The following is a 16,424-nucleotide window of genomic DNA, read 5'->3' on the forward strand; positions in this document are numbered from 1 at the left end:
AATCTTATACTCACCTTATCATGATCTAAAATGTTCTTAAAGCAAAAAAAGTCAGAGAGAAGGAAAAATAAGACAAATCTCCAAACTTTTTTCAGTGATTAGGCAGACAGAAAATTAGGAAAAGTACAGATGTGGACAATACAATTAACAAGGTTGATCTAATGAACAAATAGAGAACACCGAACCCAGAGCATTTAGAGAGTATGAATCTTTTTCAAACAGCAGGCGTCAGGTATAAAAACTGACCACTTAGTTGGTCACAAATCAAGTTCAACAAATTCCAAAGAATCTGTATAATACAGACCACAATGCAGAAAAGTGAGGAATCAGTAAGTAAAAGATAACTTAAATACATACATATTTGGAAAATTTAAAATACACTTTTAATTATCCTAAAATATCATAAAATATCCCCTAATTATTATTAGGAGAAATAGTGAATATTTTTTAAGACTTACTGTCAAAGGAGAGGTAATTCTGAAAATATACTACATTTAGGACTAAATGAAAATTCCCCATATCAAAACCTGTGGAAAGGAACTAAATAATTTTTTTTTTATGAGACGGGGTCTCACACTGTCACCTAGGCTGAAGTGCAGTGGCACAATCACAGCTCACTACAGCCTCGAATTCATGGGCTCAAGCAATTCTCCCACCTCAGCCTCCTGAGTAGCTGGGACTAAACGTGCACGCCCCCACGCCGGGCTAATATTTGTATTCTTTGTAGAGATAAGGTTTTGCCATATTATCTAGGCTGGTCTCGAACTCCTGGGCTCAAGCAATCCACCCCCCTTGGCCTCCCAACACGCTGGGATTATAGGCGTGATCCACTGCACCCAACCCTAAATAAATTATTCAAAAGACATTTTATAACTGAAATAATTATATTAGAAGAGAAGACTGAACATCAATTAGCTGAGCATTAACCTTAAAAAGGTAGAAGAACCCAGTAAACCCAGAGTATATAGAGGGAAGGAAATAATAAAGTTAGAGCAGTCCATGAAATATAAAACAAACTTATAATACAGATGCTTGGCAAACATAAGATTTGGTTCTTTTTAAAACTAACAAAGTGGTGATAACAGAACAGACAAGGTAGTGAAGTAGTAGAAAGCGTGAGCTCTGGAGTGACTGCCTGGACCACGTCCCACCCTAGCACTTACCAGCTGCACAGACTTGGGAAATGACTTGTGGCCAGCATCAGTGGAACCACAGCAAACTCTGGACTGTCAAAACCCAGTGCCACGTACTAATTGGTTATCCTTACAAGACATCCAAACTATGTACTCTGATTGGAGTATCCTCCTCCCATTACAAAAAACAGGTATTATTATCCTCATTTTACAGATGGGAAAACTGAGATTTGTACAACGTATGTAATTCTCTTAAAGTCATGAAATGATCAAAGATTGAAACTGATTTAAGACCAAATCTTTCTGGACTCCAAAGTCTACTCCCTCAACCACACAGTAATCTACAAGAGAAGAGGAAAATCCTTGTTGGCCGTTCAGTGTCATGACATTCTGGAAGGCTATTTACTGTATACCCAACTTTAGGGTAAATATCTTTCTTAAGGTAGACTGTAAAACAGAAGGAGCAAATGCCCCTTACTCATATATAGAAGCTCCTACTCCTACTAATATTAACCTAGTGATTAAAATTATGGGCTTTGGGGCTGGGCACAGTGGCTCACGCCTATAATCCCAGCACTTTGGGAGGCCAAGGCAGGCAGATACTTTGGGTCAGGAGTTTGAGACCATCCTGGCCAACGTGGTGAAACCCCATCTCTACTAAAAATACAAAAATTAGCCAGGCATGATGGCACACACCTGTAATCCCAGCTACTTGGGAGGCTGAGGCAGGAGAATCACTTGAACCTGGGAGGCAGAGGCTGCAGTGAACCGAGATGGTGTCACTGCACTCCAGCCTGGGCAACAGAGCAAGACTGTCTCAAAAAATTAATTAATTAATTAATTTTGGGTTTTGGAATCCAAAGTAACATGAATAATTGCTAATATTTATTAGACACCGTGTTATCATGTATAATACTAAACTCTTTCAATCCTCACAATATCCATTTTCACAGGTTCTGTTATTGTCCCATAATACAGACTAAGAACATCAGGTGCAATGAAGTTAAACTGACATAGCAACTGGCAGTATTCCAAACCAAGCCATCTAACTTCAAGAGCTGACATTCTTATCCACACTAAACTCGTGGGCCCTGACTTCCTCAGCCATCAGCTGGGGATGACTACACCCGCTTCCTGAACTGCAAAGAGGAAATGGGACCAAGTAGGTAAAGCCACCAGCATATCTGGCATGCAGTAAGTGATGACGATGATGATGATGGCGTTGAGGAAGATGGTGATGATGATGACAGCTGGCCCTTGCAAAGATACAGGCCTAATTGCTACAGAACAATTTACTGCATAAAATCCTCAAAAAAAAAAATCTCTTCTTCCATTTCACTCACACAAATCTTCATGTGAACAGATCATTTGTGCTCTATGAGAAAGCTTATTTTCAAAATCAAAATCACAGCATTTTGCATTATATGAAGATATGAAGAAAAAGGTTTAAAAGAATCTGATAAATAAAACTGTAGAGAAGTGGGGTGGGGGTTGCTTACATTACCCACTGCGGTAAGTCTAGCCTTGAACTTAATTTTCCAGAATTCTTGAAATATCAGTGATCGCAACATAAAAGACCAATTAATCAGGCTGTGTTTGTTCTTTATGTGTGAGTCACTGTTGCCATCTACAGTTAAATACAGGACATGCAATGCTGCCAAATAACTGACTAATTCTAAGAACGTAGTCCTGGAGATGGTGGTGCTAAGGCAATCCACTTGTACAATGAGTACAGAAAACAAAAATGCTACCTGTAGGAGCAGCTCTTTTTCAACCACCTCTTCAGTCTTGCTGATGAGACGCTTCTGCAGGATGTGAATTTTCTGTATCAGCTCATATGCATCGGGGTCGCTGGCCTGTCCAAGGGGAACAACAATAGCAGCTGAGTTATCATCAGCTTCGAAGCACTGAGGTCTCTATGTAAAATGCACATCGTCTTATTAAAATCTATTGCAAACCTGCAGACCTAATACAGAGAGGATTAGAACCAAAAATAAAGTATAATAGATGAGCTAATCATAAATTCCTGTCCCCAAAAAAGCAGGCTGCAGTTTTCCTAATGTTTTATCTATGGCATTAGTTATTATATAAATACAAAGTAAATATGTTTATTCCACCAGTGGGAATAACAATAATGGTAGCTACTATGCTCAATAAATGATTCTTTGCCACCATCCAGATACTATGCTAAGTGCTTTTTATACAACATTATACTTTAGCTGCAGGACAGCCCTAGGAGACAGTATGTCTTTTCCTTTTATACTGACAGGACAACTGAGGCTGGGAGAAACTAAGTCATTTACCCAGACTGGCAAGGCTCAGAGCTGGAATCAAGCCCAAATATGCCAAGCTCCAAAGGCACAGTTCTCAATTCCTATGCTCTGAGGCTTACCCTACCATCTCCTCTGTTTACTTAATTTTCCAGAATTCTTTTTGTTGTTGTTGTTGCTTGAGACAGGGTCTCACTCTGTTGCCCAGGCTGGAGTGCAGTGATGCGATCATGGCTCACTGCAGCCTCGAACTCTGGGGGATCAAGCAATCCTCCCGCCTCAGTCTCCAAGTAGCTGGGACCACAGGCACGTGCCACCACACCTGGTTAATTTTTTTGTAAAGACAGGGTCTCACTAGGCTGCCCAGGCTGGTATCCAACTCCTGGGCTCAGGCAATCCTCCCACCTTGGCCTCCCAAAGTGCTGGGATTACAGGTGTGAGCCACTGTGCCCAGCCCCTAGAATTCTTGAATGGAATGAGGCAGGGCTCCTTAATTCACTCAGCCTTAGGATTCTCCTTCGGTAATTGTCAACAGGAAGGTTCATTGCAGTCTATGATGGGGACGGCTTCCAGGATGTGGACTTCTGCTAATTATTGGCAGCAGAACACTACCATGGCATTTAGCTCTGAAATGGAATTATCAATCCACAAAGCTTTGATGTTCCTTCACTAGTTGTGTACAATTCAAACAAGATATACAGTTATAAATTGGTAATTTGTCCTCTACACTTTGAGCCAAGGCTTCACTTTCAACTGTACTGACATTTTGAATTAATCTAACAGCTAAATATTTTCAACTGCCTCCCAGAGTCTCTATTTTCTAATAAAAATTGATGTGGAATTGGAAACTTTAAAGATCTGCATGAAAACACATGGAATAAACTAATGTGACAGTAAATGAATTTAAAATCTTCATCTCCACTTCTGCAGATATATCCATATTACTATTGGGTTAGTAAACTACACCACTCTTGGCATTTGAAGAGGAAGGAATGAGGGTCCAAAAGAGAAAAGAAAAAGAGAGATGCTATTGACTCTGACTTTGCTTAAGAAATACTAAGCAGTGCCAACTGATATCCATCTATTGGGACTAGATGTGGCACACATTCACCTGGCAGGGTTGGATGCTGTTAAAATTCAGGCCTCATGTTTACATAACAATTTATAATGCATTATCCTTAATGCTTTCTTCATTATAAGGAAAAAATAAAAATGGAAAACAAGAATCTACCTGGCTGATTTTCTTTCTTACAAGGAAAAAATATAAATTAAAAACAAAAATAAAGGAATTTTTATTTTTTCCTCTTTTAAAGGTCCCTATGTAAAATACATATTGTCCTTTCCATTCTTAAAGAAAAAAAATTAAAATGAAAAACAAAGGCCAGGCACGGTGGCTCACGCTTGTAATCCCAGCACTTTGGGAGGCCGAGGCAGGCAGATCACCGGGTCAGGAGATCGAGACCACGGTGAAACCCCGTCTCTACTAAAAATACAAGAAATTAGCCAGGCACGGTGGCGGACGCCTGTAGTCCCAGCTACTCGGGAGACTGACGCAGGAGAATGGCGTGAACCAGGGAGGCAGAGCTTGCAGTGAGCCGAGATCGTGCCACTGCACTCCAGCCTGGGCGACAGAGTGAGACTCCATCTCAAAAAAAAAAAAAAAAAAGAAAAACAAAAATCTCCCTGGCTGATTTTCTTTCTTATACCTGCCCTGCTTTATCTTATATGACATACTTACATCTCCCAATACCCTGATCATTCATTTAGTTGAAGGGCCTTTTGGCATCCACACTGCTAGCTACAACTGAAGAGATGGCTTTCTCTTGAATAAGCAGAGTTTGTCTTTAACCATTATTTTCAGTGCTGGTGGTAATGACTATCAGAAAGTCATAGAATAAAATTAAATATGAAGTTGATTATCCATCCCCTACCAATGGGACTTTAGCTGTGTCCCCAGATTCTAAGAGAAAGGGCTTGGCTAACGCAATGCTTTCAAAAAGAGGGCAGTTCACAAAACTGTATTTTCTGTAAGTAATAAAAGGATGCAAGGATCAAGTGAAAGATGGTGGAGGTGCTGGTGACCAATATCATTAAACGCCATGAACATCCAAGACTAACAGGCAGCCTTAGGATAACTGGTTAACCAAAACCTACCCAAGCCAGAAAAATAAATGTCAATTGGTGAGGCAGGTTCACAGCTTTCACTGGGCTTTCTTTAGGTAGAAAGGATTTTGTGCAAGACTTTTAAAACAAAACCCAAATGAACCATCTGGTTCTGAGAGAACTCAATTTACATCAGATCCAGCCTTACATTTTAGGTGACAATTTGCATAGCATTAAATAAAACCTCGCTTTGCGTTGTGCTTTAGGTTAGAAGCTTCGCGTGGGATAGGAGGAGAGATTTGGGGATGGGGAGAACATGCTGCCAGATGTTACCTCGAGCTTCCTCCATCTGTGCACATTCAGGGGATTCTCCAGCTCCTCCTCCAGGGCTCGGCAGCGTGTCCTCTCCTTCAATAATTCTCTTTGCATGTGAAAAAACTCCTGTCTGAATAAGACAAACTTGAATTTACAAAGAATTATCCACCCGTTTGAATATCCTATCTATCTTTAATTGGTTGCATACACACTATGTCTTATATAAAAAGTTGGAATTAGGGAGAATATTGTGAACACTGGGACCAGCCTCCTAAATCTGGGCAAGATGATATCAATTCTTGAGCTCTGCAAGAAGATTTCAAAAAAAAAAAAAAAAAAGTGCCAGGGCTTCAGAGTCAGAGTCATGATTCTGGATACTCAATAATATACAAAAAGAACAAAGGGCAGGGGGATTGTATTAGTCTTTTCTCACACTGCTAATAAAGACATACCCAAGACTGGGTAATTTATAAAGGAAAAAGGTTTAATGGACTCACAGTTCCACATGGCTGGGGAGGCCTCACAATCATGGAGGAAGACAAAGGGAGAGCAAAGGAACATCTTACATTGTGGCAGGCAAGAGAGCTTCTCTAGGGGAACTCCCATATATAAAAACTATCAGATATCATGAGACTTATTCACTACATCACTACAACGAGAACAGTATGGGGGGAAACTACCCCTATGGTTCAATTATCTCCACCTGGATCCCACCCATGACACGTGGGGATTATTACAATTCAAGGTGAGATGTGGGTGGGGACACAGAGTCAAACCATTTCAGAAGTGAATTATGACAGTTTCAATACACTCTTTAATGTTTCTGAATGTCTCTATAGTGGTAATAAGTGAACAGGCTACAGTCCACAAACTCAGCACCTGACAGCAATATATTGAGGCTCAGGTGATAACCTAACACTAGTTAGGGCATACATCTCTACCCTCACTACACATTGAAATCCCCTGGGGAGCTTTGAAAACTACCTCTTCTCCTGGACCCAAACCTTAGAGGGATTCTGTTTAATGGTCTAGCATGGGTCCCCGGCTTCATACGTCTTGGCAATTGTCACACGCAGCCCGGATTGAGAAATCCAAGTTAGAAGTTGTGATGAGATTTTATCTTGAGTTCCACAACTACACAGATGGCTGAAAAAGTCCTGAATAACTAGCTCTGGCTGAAACACACCGCTGAAATCTTCAGAAATCTCTAGTTGATAGGTAATATGCGACAGCCATCCTCAGTGTTGCGAGCTGGCTGTCGCCCTATCGAATGAGATGTTAGGAGGCAGAGAAGAAGCAAGCACTTGCATCGACACGGGCAATAAGAATATTATTATCTGTCCTCGCCTGCAGCAGGGGTGCAGATTACTAATACTAAGCCATCTCTTTTACTTAATCGCTTCATTTAAACCAATAATACAACTTCCCCTCATTAGCAAGACAAACCATTAGAATTAACTGCATGATGTTCACTCAACAGGGCGCTCAGAGCAAGCTGCTTAGAATTAAAAGCATATTTTTAAGACTTCAATTTTCTAGAATGTCATCAGAAGGGGAGGGCAGAAATATTAGCTACTGTATTTGACGGCCTGCTTTGTACTGACTCTGTCCTAGGCACATTGATTTGTTTTCCTGTTTAATTGTGACTACAAGTCCAAAGCTCAGGGAAGTTCAGTGACTTGCCCAAGGTCACACAGCTTGTAGGTAGCAAGACAGATTGGAATTCATACTAGCTTGCCTCCAACCTTTATTAAGTTGTCTTCCCATTGAAAAGAAAAATAAAATATATTATCAACAAACTAGCAATACTGAATGGGAATGGATAAAATTTGGTCCTTTGTGTATGTAATAAAAATAACTCATGGCTGACAAGTTTAGTGATGGTTTGGAGACTATTCAATAGCTACTTAGAATGAACCCATTTGTCTCCAAAATGTCAATGGTGGTATCTCTGGGTAGTAAAGTTATGAGTGATTTTCTAATCCCTTCTTTATATTTTTTCTGCATTTCTCACATTTTCTACAATGAATTTGTACTACTTTCATCATCTGAAATACAAGCAACTCCAAAAGAAAAAAAAAAGAAAAAGTATTGATCTATCCTTGATAGTGGCAACCTCGCTATTCCTGAATATATTCATTGCATTTAAATATCCAAACTATCTTCTAACCCAATTGATTTGAGAAGCAGATCCAAACCATGTCCTTATTCCAAGATGGTCAAGGATACTGTTCATCTAAAAGTCTGTGGGGAATAAGGATAGCTACTGAGAAAATACCAGAACTCTTATTTGGTTTCCTGCAATTGCCTATATAAAACATGGTGACGTTTTCCCAAAGGGAAAATAGATCTTGTGTAATGCAAGATTTAAAGAAAGAAGAAGGTGCACTAAGCTAAAGTGAAAGCTGCAGGAGATAAATCAAAAGTGAGATATAAAATTTGGCCGCCTTCTAAGGAAACAAAGTTTTCAAGTAGTGATAAAATTATATTTTCCACCTCTTTTCTTCCTGTATATAATTCCAAGAAAAAGATGTGCAAATGTTACCAGATTAAATTTCAATATTGATGCTCCCTCTCTTGCATACTGACTTATTAAAGAAATTCAAGAAAGCTCATTGGGGGAAAAAATTTCTGAATTGTACCTAATTTCCTTGAAAATTCTTTTGTAAAATCCAGAATACAGTTTTTTAAAAACCTTTTTGCACTCGCCCTACCCCCCCTGAAAGGAAGCTGGTTCATTTTTCTGACACAGCATGGGCACAATGGAGATGTTATGGAAAAGCTGTTCTTATTATTCATTAATAATTTCATCCTGTAAACTTCATTTTGTACAACTCAATAAAGATCTTCAATGAGCAACTAGCATGACTACGAAGTGATTTTAGGAGCTCCCCATGTTGCGCTGTGCCCTCAGCCCTGAGTTCTATTATCTATTACCTGAGTTCTTCAACATTAGCCACACTCCTGGCAAGAATCCCCTTTTCCCGGCGAAGCTTCTTGATCTCAAGTCTGAGGATTCTCATGTCCTCCAACCTCTGGTTGTACTGGCTCTCCCCTTTATTCAGCACAGACTGTTGGATCTTGATCTTCTCATAGAGCAAAGCTAACTCGTCATTGCGCCGAACAAGCTGAGACCCCAGGATATCTCTCTCGCTGATGACCTAGGAAGGTAGGGAGGGGCATAGTCACCAGGGAAGGAGAAGACTTAGCTTTTCGTTGTGGCAGCACCATTCATTCAATGAGTATCTATCGAATGCCCACATGTACTGGGCACCACATGGGCTGGGCACTGGAAAGAGCTGGACCCCTCCCATTAGAGTTTTTGAAAACATCATACAACAGATAATCCTTAATAATATTAATAATAATAGTCCAAGACTGGGTACAGTGGCTCATGCATGTAATCCCAGCACTTTGGGAGGCCAAGGCGGGCAGATCACTTGAGGCCAGGAGTTCGCGACCAGCCTGGCCAACATGGTGAAACCCCATCTCTACTAAAAATATAAAAATTAGCCAGGTGCAGTGGCACATGTCTGTAGTCCCAGCTACTCGGGAGGCTGAGGTGGGAGGATCACTGGAGCCTGGGAGGAGAAGGTTGTAGTGAGCCAAGATGGTGCCACCACACTCCAGCCTGGGTGACAGAGAGAGACTCTGTCTCAAAAATAATAATAATAGTCCAATTATTTAATAATCCGTAGCCCATGTGTGTATCGTTTTGTTTATTTCCAAATCCATTATATTTATAAATGTTCAAATCTGAATGACTTCCTGGTGGGCTAGCTCTTGCCAAGTTCCACTACTTCCTTCTGTCTTGCACTGGCCAACTTCTCTCTGCCAGGTCCCTCAGAGTAGTTAAATTTCTAACCCCCAAATTATGCATTTGGGTTTCTATCTCCCAAATTGTTTTTCATTTTTTTCATGTTGGATGGGTAATGTGCCGACATTGTGATAAGGTTTGAGGGAGGCATATCTTACACATACATATGAACACCCAGTCAAGATCAAATCATGTAATTATTAATTGCAATTATATGTGAGCAACTGTATTATACTAGAATGCAAGCTCCTTGAGGATGAACCTTATTGTCTTGGTGGCCAACGTGTCCCTAGTGCCTAGAGGAGTGACTAAGACATGGGAAGTGCTCATAAGTCAAATAAAGGAGTGAATATTTCATAATTAATCAACACGAGATGGGTCTCTGCTGCTGTTCTTTCAATAGGGCTGGTTGGCAAAGCTTGGAGAGGAAGGAAGTTTCGAAGGGTGGAATTAAATACTCGTGTCTGTTGACAAGGTCTGCAAGTCTGACAAGGAGGTGCTCTACCTGGTCTAATTCCTTCTTCTGTCTCAACCTCTCCCCGTCAGCCTCGGCAATTATTCGCAGGAGTTTTCTCTCTTCAGCTTCTTGCTTTTCAATAAAGTGTTTGGTCTCCAGGGCTTGTTGTCTCAGCTTCTGCAGCTCAGCCTGACAAAGAGTGGAAGATACAGGCAAATTTCAATTCGTTACAGCACAAACCAGGACGACAGGGCCCGGATTCAGATGTACAGTTGTGCTTCTTACTCTTTCCTCTGATGTTTCATTTAACACAGTTTGATCACTCTCACAAGCAAAACAAGCTTACAACACACACACACACACACGCACACTCATAAAGAAATAGCAATGCACATTACAGTCATCATGTTTATTCTGAGTTGTGCCCTTGAGGGATTTCTATCATTTTTCTATATATGTGTAGCAAGGGCTTCATTGGTATTCAGCAGCACTTCATCTCTTACGAGCTAAACACCAGGAGAATAAGAATAGTGCAGAGCAGGATGTGGGGGTGAGGACAGGGGAGGCCTCTGTGTGTACCAGCTCCTGTAATGGCCCTAACACCACCAGCACATGAACTGCAAAGGTAAAGCCCTTCATAAGCAAAATTAAACTAGTCAAAGATAATAACTGTCTATCTTGTAAAACACCCTGTAGATCCTACTTCTATGGCACTTCCAACCCCAATGAGAGGATAAGATAGACAAATATTATGCAAATATTAAGAAGTCCAGACAATAATTTTTCAGCGTCTTGATTATCACACAGACAGTGAATTGATATTAGGGGAGGTCAAACAAAAAGTCATCATTAGACTGGGGATAACAGGGATGCTTTCTCAGAGAGCTCAGACCTGAATCTGGCCCCTAAGTTTATACGAAAATCATAGGAATTATGGAGAAAGGGTGCTATGGACTGTTAAGTTTCAGCAGGACAATTTGTCTCATCAAAGCACACATTCACTTCTATTCCACAAGTTTGTTTGTGACCTACCATATCCCAGACATGATACTAGGCATTTGTGTGGCTACCCCTATCTCCATTTAATGCAGTTATAGAGACAAAAGCAAATAACTTGCCCAAGGTCATGGAGCTATTAAATAGCAGATTGAGATTCCAACCCAGATCTTTTGATTCCAAAGCCTATGCTCCTTCTACTGTCACCACCCAAGAGTTCCAAATTAAATATAGAAGATAAGCAAGACTTGAGGGATTTTCCATCCATTGAAGATGATGAATAACCAACAAGTGTGAAAATGCTATCTACCTATGTGAAAAGGACATGCGTGTACACATAAAGGAGTTTATATTTCTGCCTGGGGTTTAGAGGGAAGAACCAGTCATGTCACTGGCAGTTGACAGATATTGCCAACATGGAGGGGTATGTGTTGTGAGAGCAGGGCATTCAACAGTCAGGCTTGTGGGAATAAAGGCATGCAAACTAAAAAGTAACTGGTGTGTTCACCAGGCAGTGAAACAGCCAATATGGCTGAATTAGAGAGTTAGGTAGGGAATAGCTGGAGGTAAGTCTCACAAACAGCTAAGCCAGACAGGGAAAGGCCTTGTGTGCCATGCACTATATAGGGCATGCAGTGGGGGAACCAAAGCTACATACGCTACAGGAAAGAAGAATATGCCTTTGAGAGGTTCCATGCCCCACTGGGATGGATGACAGATATCACAGACCAGGTCAGAACAAGAAGAAGCAAATGAGGAGGAAGAGCTCTGCTTTCCCCCATGCTGGAATCACAATGGAGATGACAAGATAATATTAAGGTTTCATGTTGTCAATGGCTTGCAAATTGGCAAATGTCAGTAAAAGAGTAATAATTTTTTCCTTCAAGTCAGTATTTGGACCCCCGCCTACCCAGAAATGACACCAAGATGATGGAAACCCCATACTTTTAAGTGCCTTTGAACCAACCCAACTTTAGTTACGGTCTGTCTCTGCCCCATGAAAACCAAAAGTCATTAATTCTACACCTCAGACTTATCCAAACAGTAAAAGATACTGTGTACCTCGTAACAGATGTGTAATGTCACAAACTGAATGCAACCAGGTACTATAAAACCAAGGGTTTCTTTTATGACATTTTGTTTGTTCATTCATGAAATATGTTTTGGTCTAGGGATAAGCAAAAGGAAATACTTACTGAGAAAAGATCTCATCTAGTATATACCACTTGGGGGGATTGTCTGTTAGGAAAGAGAGCAAAGAACCAGCCCTTCTGTTTCTATAATCATTTAAGGTGGCAGCAAAGACAGCAATAAAATACCTGTTTGGCTCATGCTTTCTTTAATAAAACTTTTATTTTCCCAGATGTGCAACATTCACTTCCCTGTTCTTAAGTGCCAAGAGCTGATCAGAATCCATCAGCAGAACAAAATGAAACCCCTGTTATATTAAAATGCAATCAACAGTGTGTAAAAGTATCTGTCTGAAATGTAAAACCACTCGTGCATTTGGCATTGCTGGGTACTTTTTTCATAATATATCAAAATTCTGAGTGGTCTCCTTATGTCATAAATTTATGGGCTGTAAACAAAATGTGGCATTAGACGTTGGCAGAAAATGTTAACATCAACAAAATACCTTGGGTCTAATGCATTTAGCAGTTATAAATCTGAGCCATCTCACCCAGGAAGGATGGCAACAACCACTATGCATTCAAAAGCTCATCATGCAACGCCCTAGGTGGGACCTGAGGTTTCTGCACCTATCCAAGTGTTACTGGTGGTATAAAGTTGTAATGAGATGGCAGGACACAGCCTTTACTCACTGCTTCCACAATTATACAATTTTGCAATAGGCATTATGGATTATCTGTAACCAGATTTGGCTATGGGCATAAATCATATCTCAAGAGTCATACTTGTAGAATTTCTCCCATTCATACATGATCTCAACACGAGTTTCATAGAAATCATCTGTTTAAATCTAGCAAAACAAATAGTACCACCTGAAGTCTTCTAGCCATGAGAATAATTAGGCTGTGTCTCTCTTTCTTTCTCTCTCTCTCTCTCTCTCTCTCTCATGGATAACAGCTCCCTTTCCATGGCAGGCTACAGAGTCCACTAAGTAAAAGAATATGGTGCCCTGAAGCCAGGCCCTAATGTGGTGCTGAGCTCTGGACACAGAGAATTTGCTGCTGAGTTATTGACCAAGAATCAAAGTGCTGTCAGATACATGTAGGATGATTGGAAAGAGACAAGACAGAATCAGGGGCTTGTTAGGACTGGAAGGCAGACACTCCAAATGAGATGGTTCCTTCAGTGCTGATGAAACAAGCCTAGGACACAATGGGCAGATGCATGCAGACACAGCAACATCTACAGAGAACTATTGACATCCTGTCATAACCATAATGTGCTGACAGTGTACAGGATCCTCAGGCATCAGTGGAGCCTGGTAGCAACAAAAATAGTAAAAGAAACAGGGAAGGACAAGATTTGTCTGCTGAAGGGGATGAATGAAGATGAGGATGACCTACTAAAGACAGTCGTTTGCCTATCGGCTTGGAAAAGTCGTAAATTGGATTGTCCTGTCCAAGGGTATCTCACAGGCTACCTAGCAGGCAAGGGCTTGCGCCTCCGGGAGGGATTATGTACCTGCGTAGCTTCGTACAACTCGCAATAATAAGATAAATGTCTCTTGAAGCGAAGTTACTAGAAAATCTGCCCTTTCCCTCAGGGTTTTGGTTGGCAGACTTCAGATGCATGAAATCCAGGGACCTGTGTGAAATGTGATTCATTCTTAGGCTAAAAAAGTCAAAAGGCTAAAACTCAACATTTGAGCTGTCATATTTTTCTGGAGAATGTCAAACAGGCTTAATGATAGGCCAACATTATCCAGTCGGAGCACCATTGCAAGTCACCCTTGGATAGCCTCAAATAATAAATCAGGCAGGCCTCTCTCTCTGCTCCTCATTGTTGCCTTAATTGGAAATGCTGGGAGAAAGGGCATCCCAGTTCCACAGTAAGTCCAAAGCAATCATCTTCCTATAATCGATGATCCAAAGCCATCCAGACCTGGGATTCTCCATTTGGAGCAGTCTCTGGAGCAGAAGCCTTTTAATCATCCTTCATGTTCACCAGCTGCCAAATCTGCTGGCCCAGGTCCAAATGATACAGGACTTTATTGCCCTGTATTTTATTGTATTATGATGCTTCTTTGGAGCTTTATGTAGACACCTGATGGCAGAGGCCATAAATGAAACAAATATTAGCTAAAGTCAAACTCTGAGGAATTAGGAATAATTGATATTTTGTATAGGACACTTGTTCTAAAGCAGGATTTTGTAGAAAGACATTAGTTCCAACTTGGACCCCATTATGGAGTAATAATTAATCTTTTGAATAGAGCATTACTAGGGAAAGTAAGAGATGAGACCCAACACCATCCTTTAAAGGGAAAGAGATGATGCACCAAATGGATTACATTGAGCATTGCTAACATGGTCCATAATGCTCATGGGTGAAGCAATGTTTAAAATAAGTTTCTTCCGATTCATTCAGCAATAAATAAACCCTATCCCACTACAAGCTCCACAGTGGAACAAACCGTTTTCTATAAAACTCTGGTTTCAAACAAGGAGTATATAGGCAAAGATGCAGAACATTTTCCAGTTTTGGAAAATATATGTATATTTCTCTATATATAAAAAAATGCAGAATCTTCTATTATTTTTCTATCATAAGCTAGAGTGGGGGAGATGAATGTCTCAGACAGGTAAATATATCAGTTACAATATCTTTTTTGTACATGCACTTTCGTTACAGTTTAATCTTTCTCAAATAAAATGAGCTTTAAGTTAATTTAATGTAGTAATTCTATTTCCATGAAAACCTATCATTAACTTGACAAAACTCATTATTAAATTGAGAGTGCCTATTTCAAACTATGGTATCTTAGAATCTAGAAAATATGGCATTGAACCTGCCCAACACTGGATAAAAATTTTCAAGACAGTGACTATCTTTGAAAGCTAATATGTGCAGAAACAAGGTCCCCAGTCTCTAATTTGTTGTAAACCGTTTCTGCAAGTGGCTCTTAAGCACCCATGAGTATTCTGCACATATATTTTCATAACAAAAGTGGCATTATTTCCTTAGAAGTTCCTTTTTTAATCCTTGGTCAAATGGATTGGAAGGGAAATCTATTGGATTGGATAGGAAAAAGAAAAATACATTAGGTTTAGTGGTGTGTATAGTAAAACATATTTGGTTAGAGGATTTAAAATGGCATAATTATTTGCTTTGTATTCTTGGAAAGGGTCCTTATGTTAGTAGACATAGAATATCCTAAATTAGTAGATTTTAAAGGATATGTCTTAGTAAGATATATGAAGACAGAGATGATCCCTGGAAGAGCAGCTGCAAAGTTCTTACACCCACAGAGGTAAAGTGAACTACAAACCTGGTCAAGGGTAAACCAAGTGATAACAGAGCTCTAACACCCAGTTGATAAGACTGCAGATAGAAAAGTCACATGCACACAAAGTAAAAAACAGAGGTACAAAGCATCACCTTATAGAAGGCCCAGGGAGGAGTTTGGGAGGGTTGGGTGTGAGCACAATAGTTGTACTTGGTTGTGAATGCAGAGGGATTGTAGCGAGCTTGTAAGTTCAAGGACTTCTGGGCACTGCCGACCTGCTAGGTTCTCTCCCACTGATGTATGATAGCTCGCATAAATGAAAGGGGTGTGTGTGCATCTCCACTGCTCCCTTCCCCCATTCTACCTAGCAGCACTACCTGTAAGGAGCCCTGACCTAGAGGTGGTAAAGCTCATCCTCCTGGTGCCTTGTGTGCTTGGTTTGGGTAACTAGCAACTGTGACCACAGGCAGGCGTGGTTGTTCTCCCTGCCCCTTGCTGCCTTCAGTGAGACTGGAGGCTGCCTAAGTGAGCTGATAAACTGTTGGACCTTTGCTTTTACTATGAGGTCAGTACCTTCAATGTTTCCTTTTCCTTTTCTATTCGCTGCTGTTCCAGGTGCAGCTTCACAAGCGCGGACTCTTTGGCAGAGATTTCTTCTTTCAGCTCATCTACCTGATGGGTCATAATCTTTAACTTTCTCTTCATTTCTGTTATTTCGTCCTAACAAAATGAAAGGGGAAATGTTTGAAAGTGAATTAGACATCATCGTCCCTATGGAAGTTCAATATATATTTAAGAGCTTTTAAGGGACGCTCTCTCAAAACAATGGTCTCTTGATCAATTACAACTAGGCTATTCCTTTGTCTCTAGTGCCCATCAACCTCAAAATACTTTACAGTACTAACTCTCAAAATAT

At 40.4% G+C, this 16,424-nt stretch overlaps 1 protein-coding gene and 1 pseudogene across 1 annotated transcript in view; both read right to left on the reverse strand.

The window, feature by feature from the left end:
• CFAP58 (cilia and flagella associated protein 58) overlaps window positions 1–16,424 on the reverse strand; it is a 102,993-nt gene that overhangs the window by 45,370 nt on the left and 41,199 nt on the right. Inside the window, exons 11-15 of the mRNA XM_055249910.2 lie at window positions 16,082–16,228; window positions 10,144–10,284; window positions 8,759–8,982; window positions 5,840–5,951; window positions 2,885–2,989 (exon numbers count right to left, since the gene is read on the reverse strand). Coding sequence (XP_055105885.2) covers window positions 2,885–2,989; window positions 5,840–5,951; window positions 8,759–8,982; window positions 10,144–10,284; window positions 16,082–16,228 — 729 coding nt within the window. The remainder of the gene's footprint in view (window positions 1–2,884; window positions 2,990–5,839; window positions 5,952–8,758; window positions 8,983–10,143; window positions 10,285–16,081; window positions 16,229–16,424) is intronic.
• LOC129478198 (uncharacterized) lies at window positions 9,741–9,854 on the reverse strand (annotated as a pseudogene).

This window comes from Symphalangus syndactylus, chromosome 2, assembly GCF_028878055.3.
Source record: "Symphalangus syndactylus isolate Jambi chromosome 2, NHGRI_mSymSyn1-v2.1_pri, whole genome shotgun sequence".
Taxonomy (NCBI): Eukaryota; Metazoa; Chordata; class Mammalia; order Primates; family Hylobatidae; genus Symphalangus; species Symphalangus syndactylus.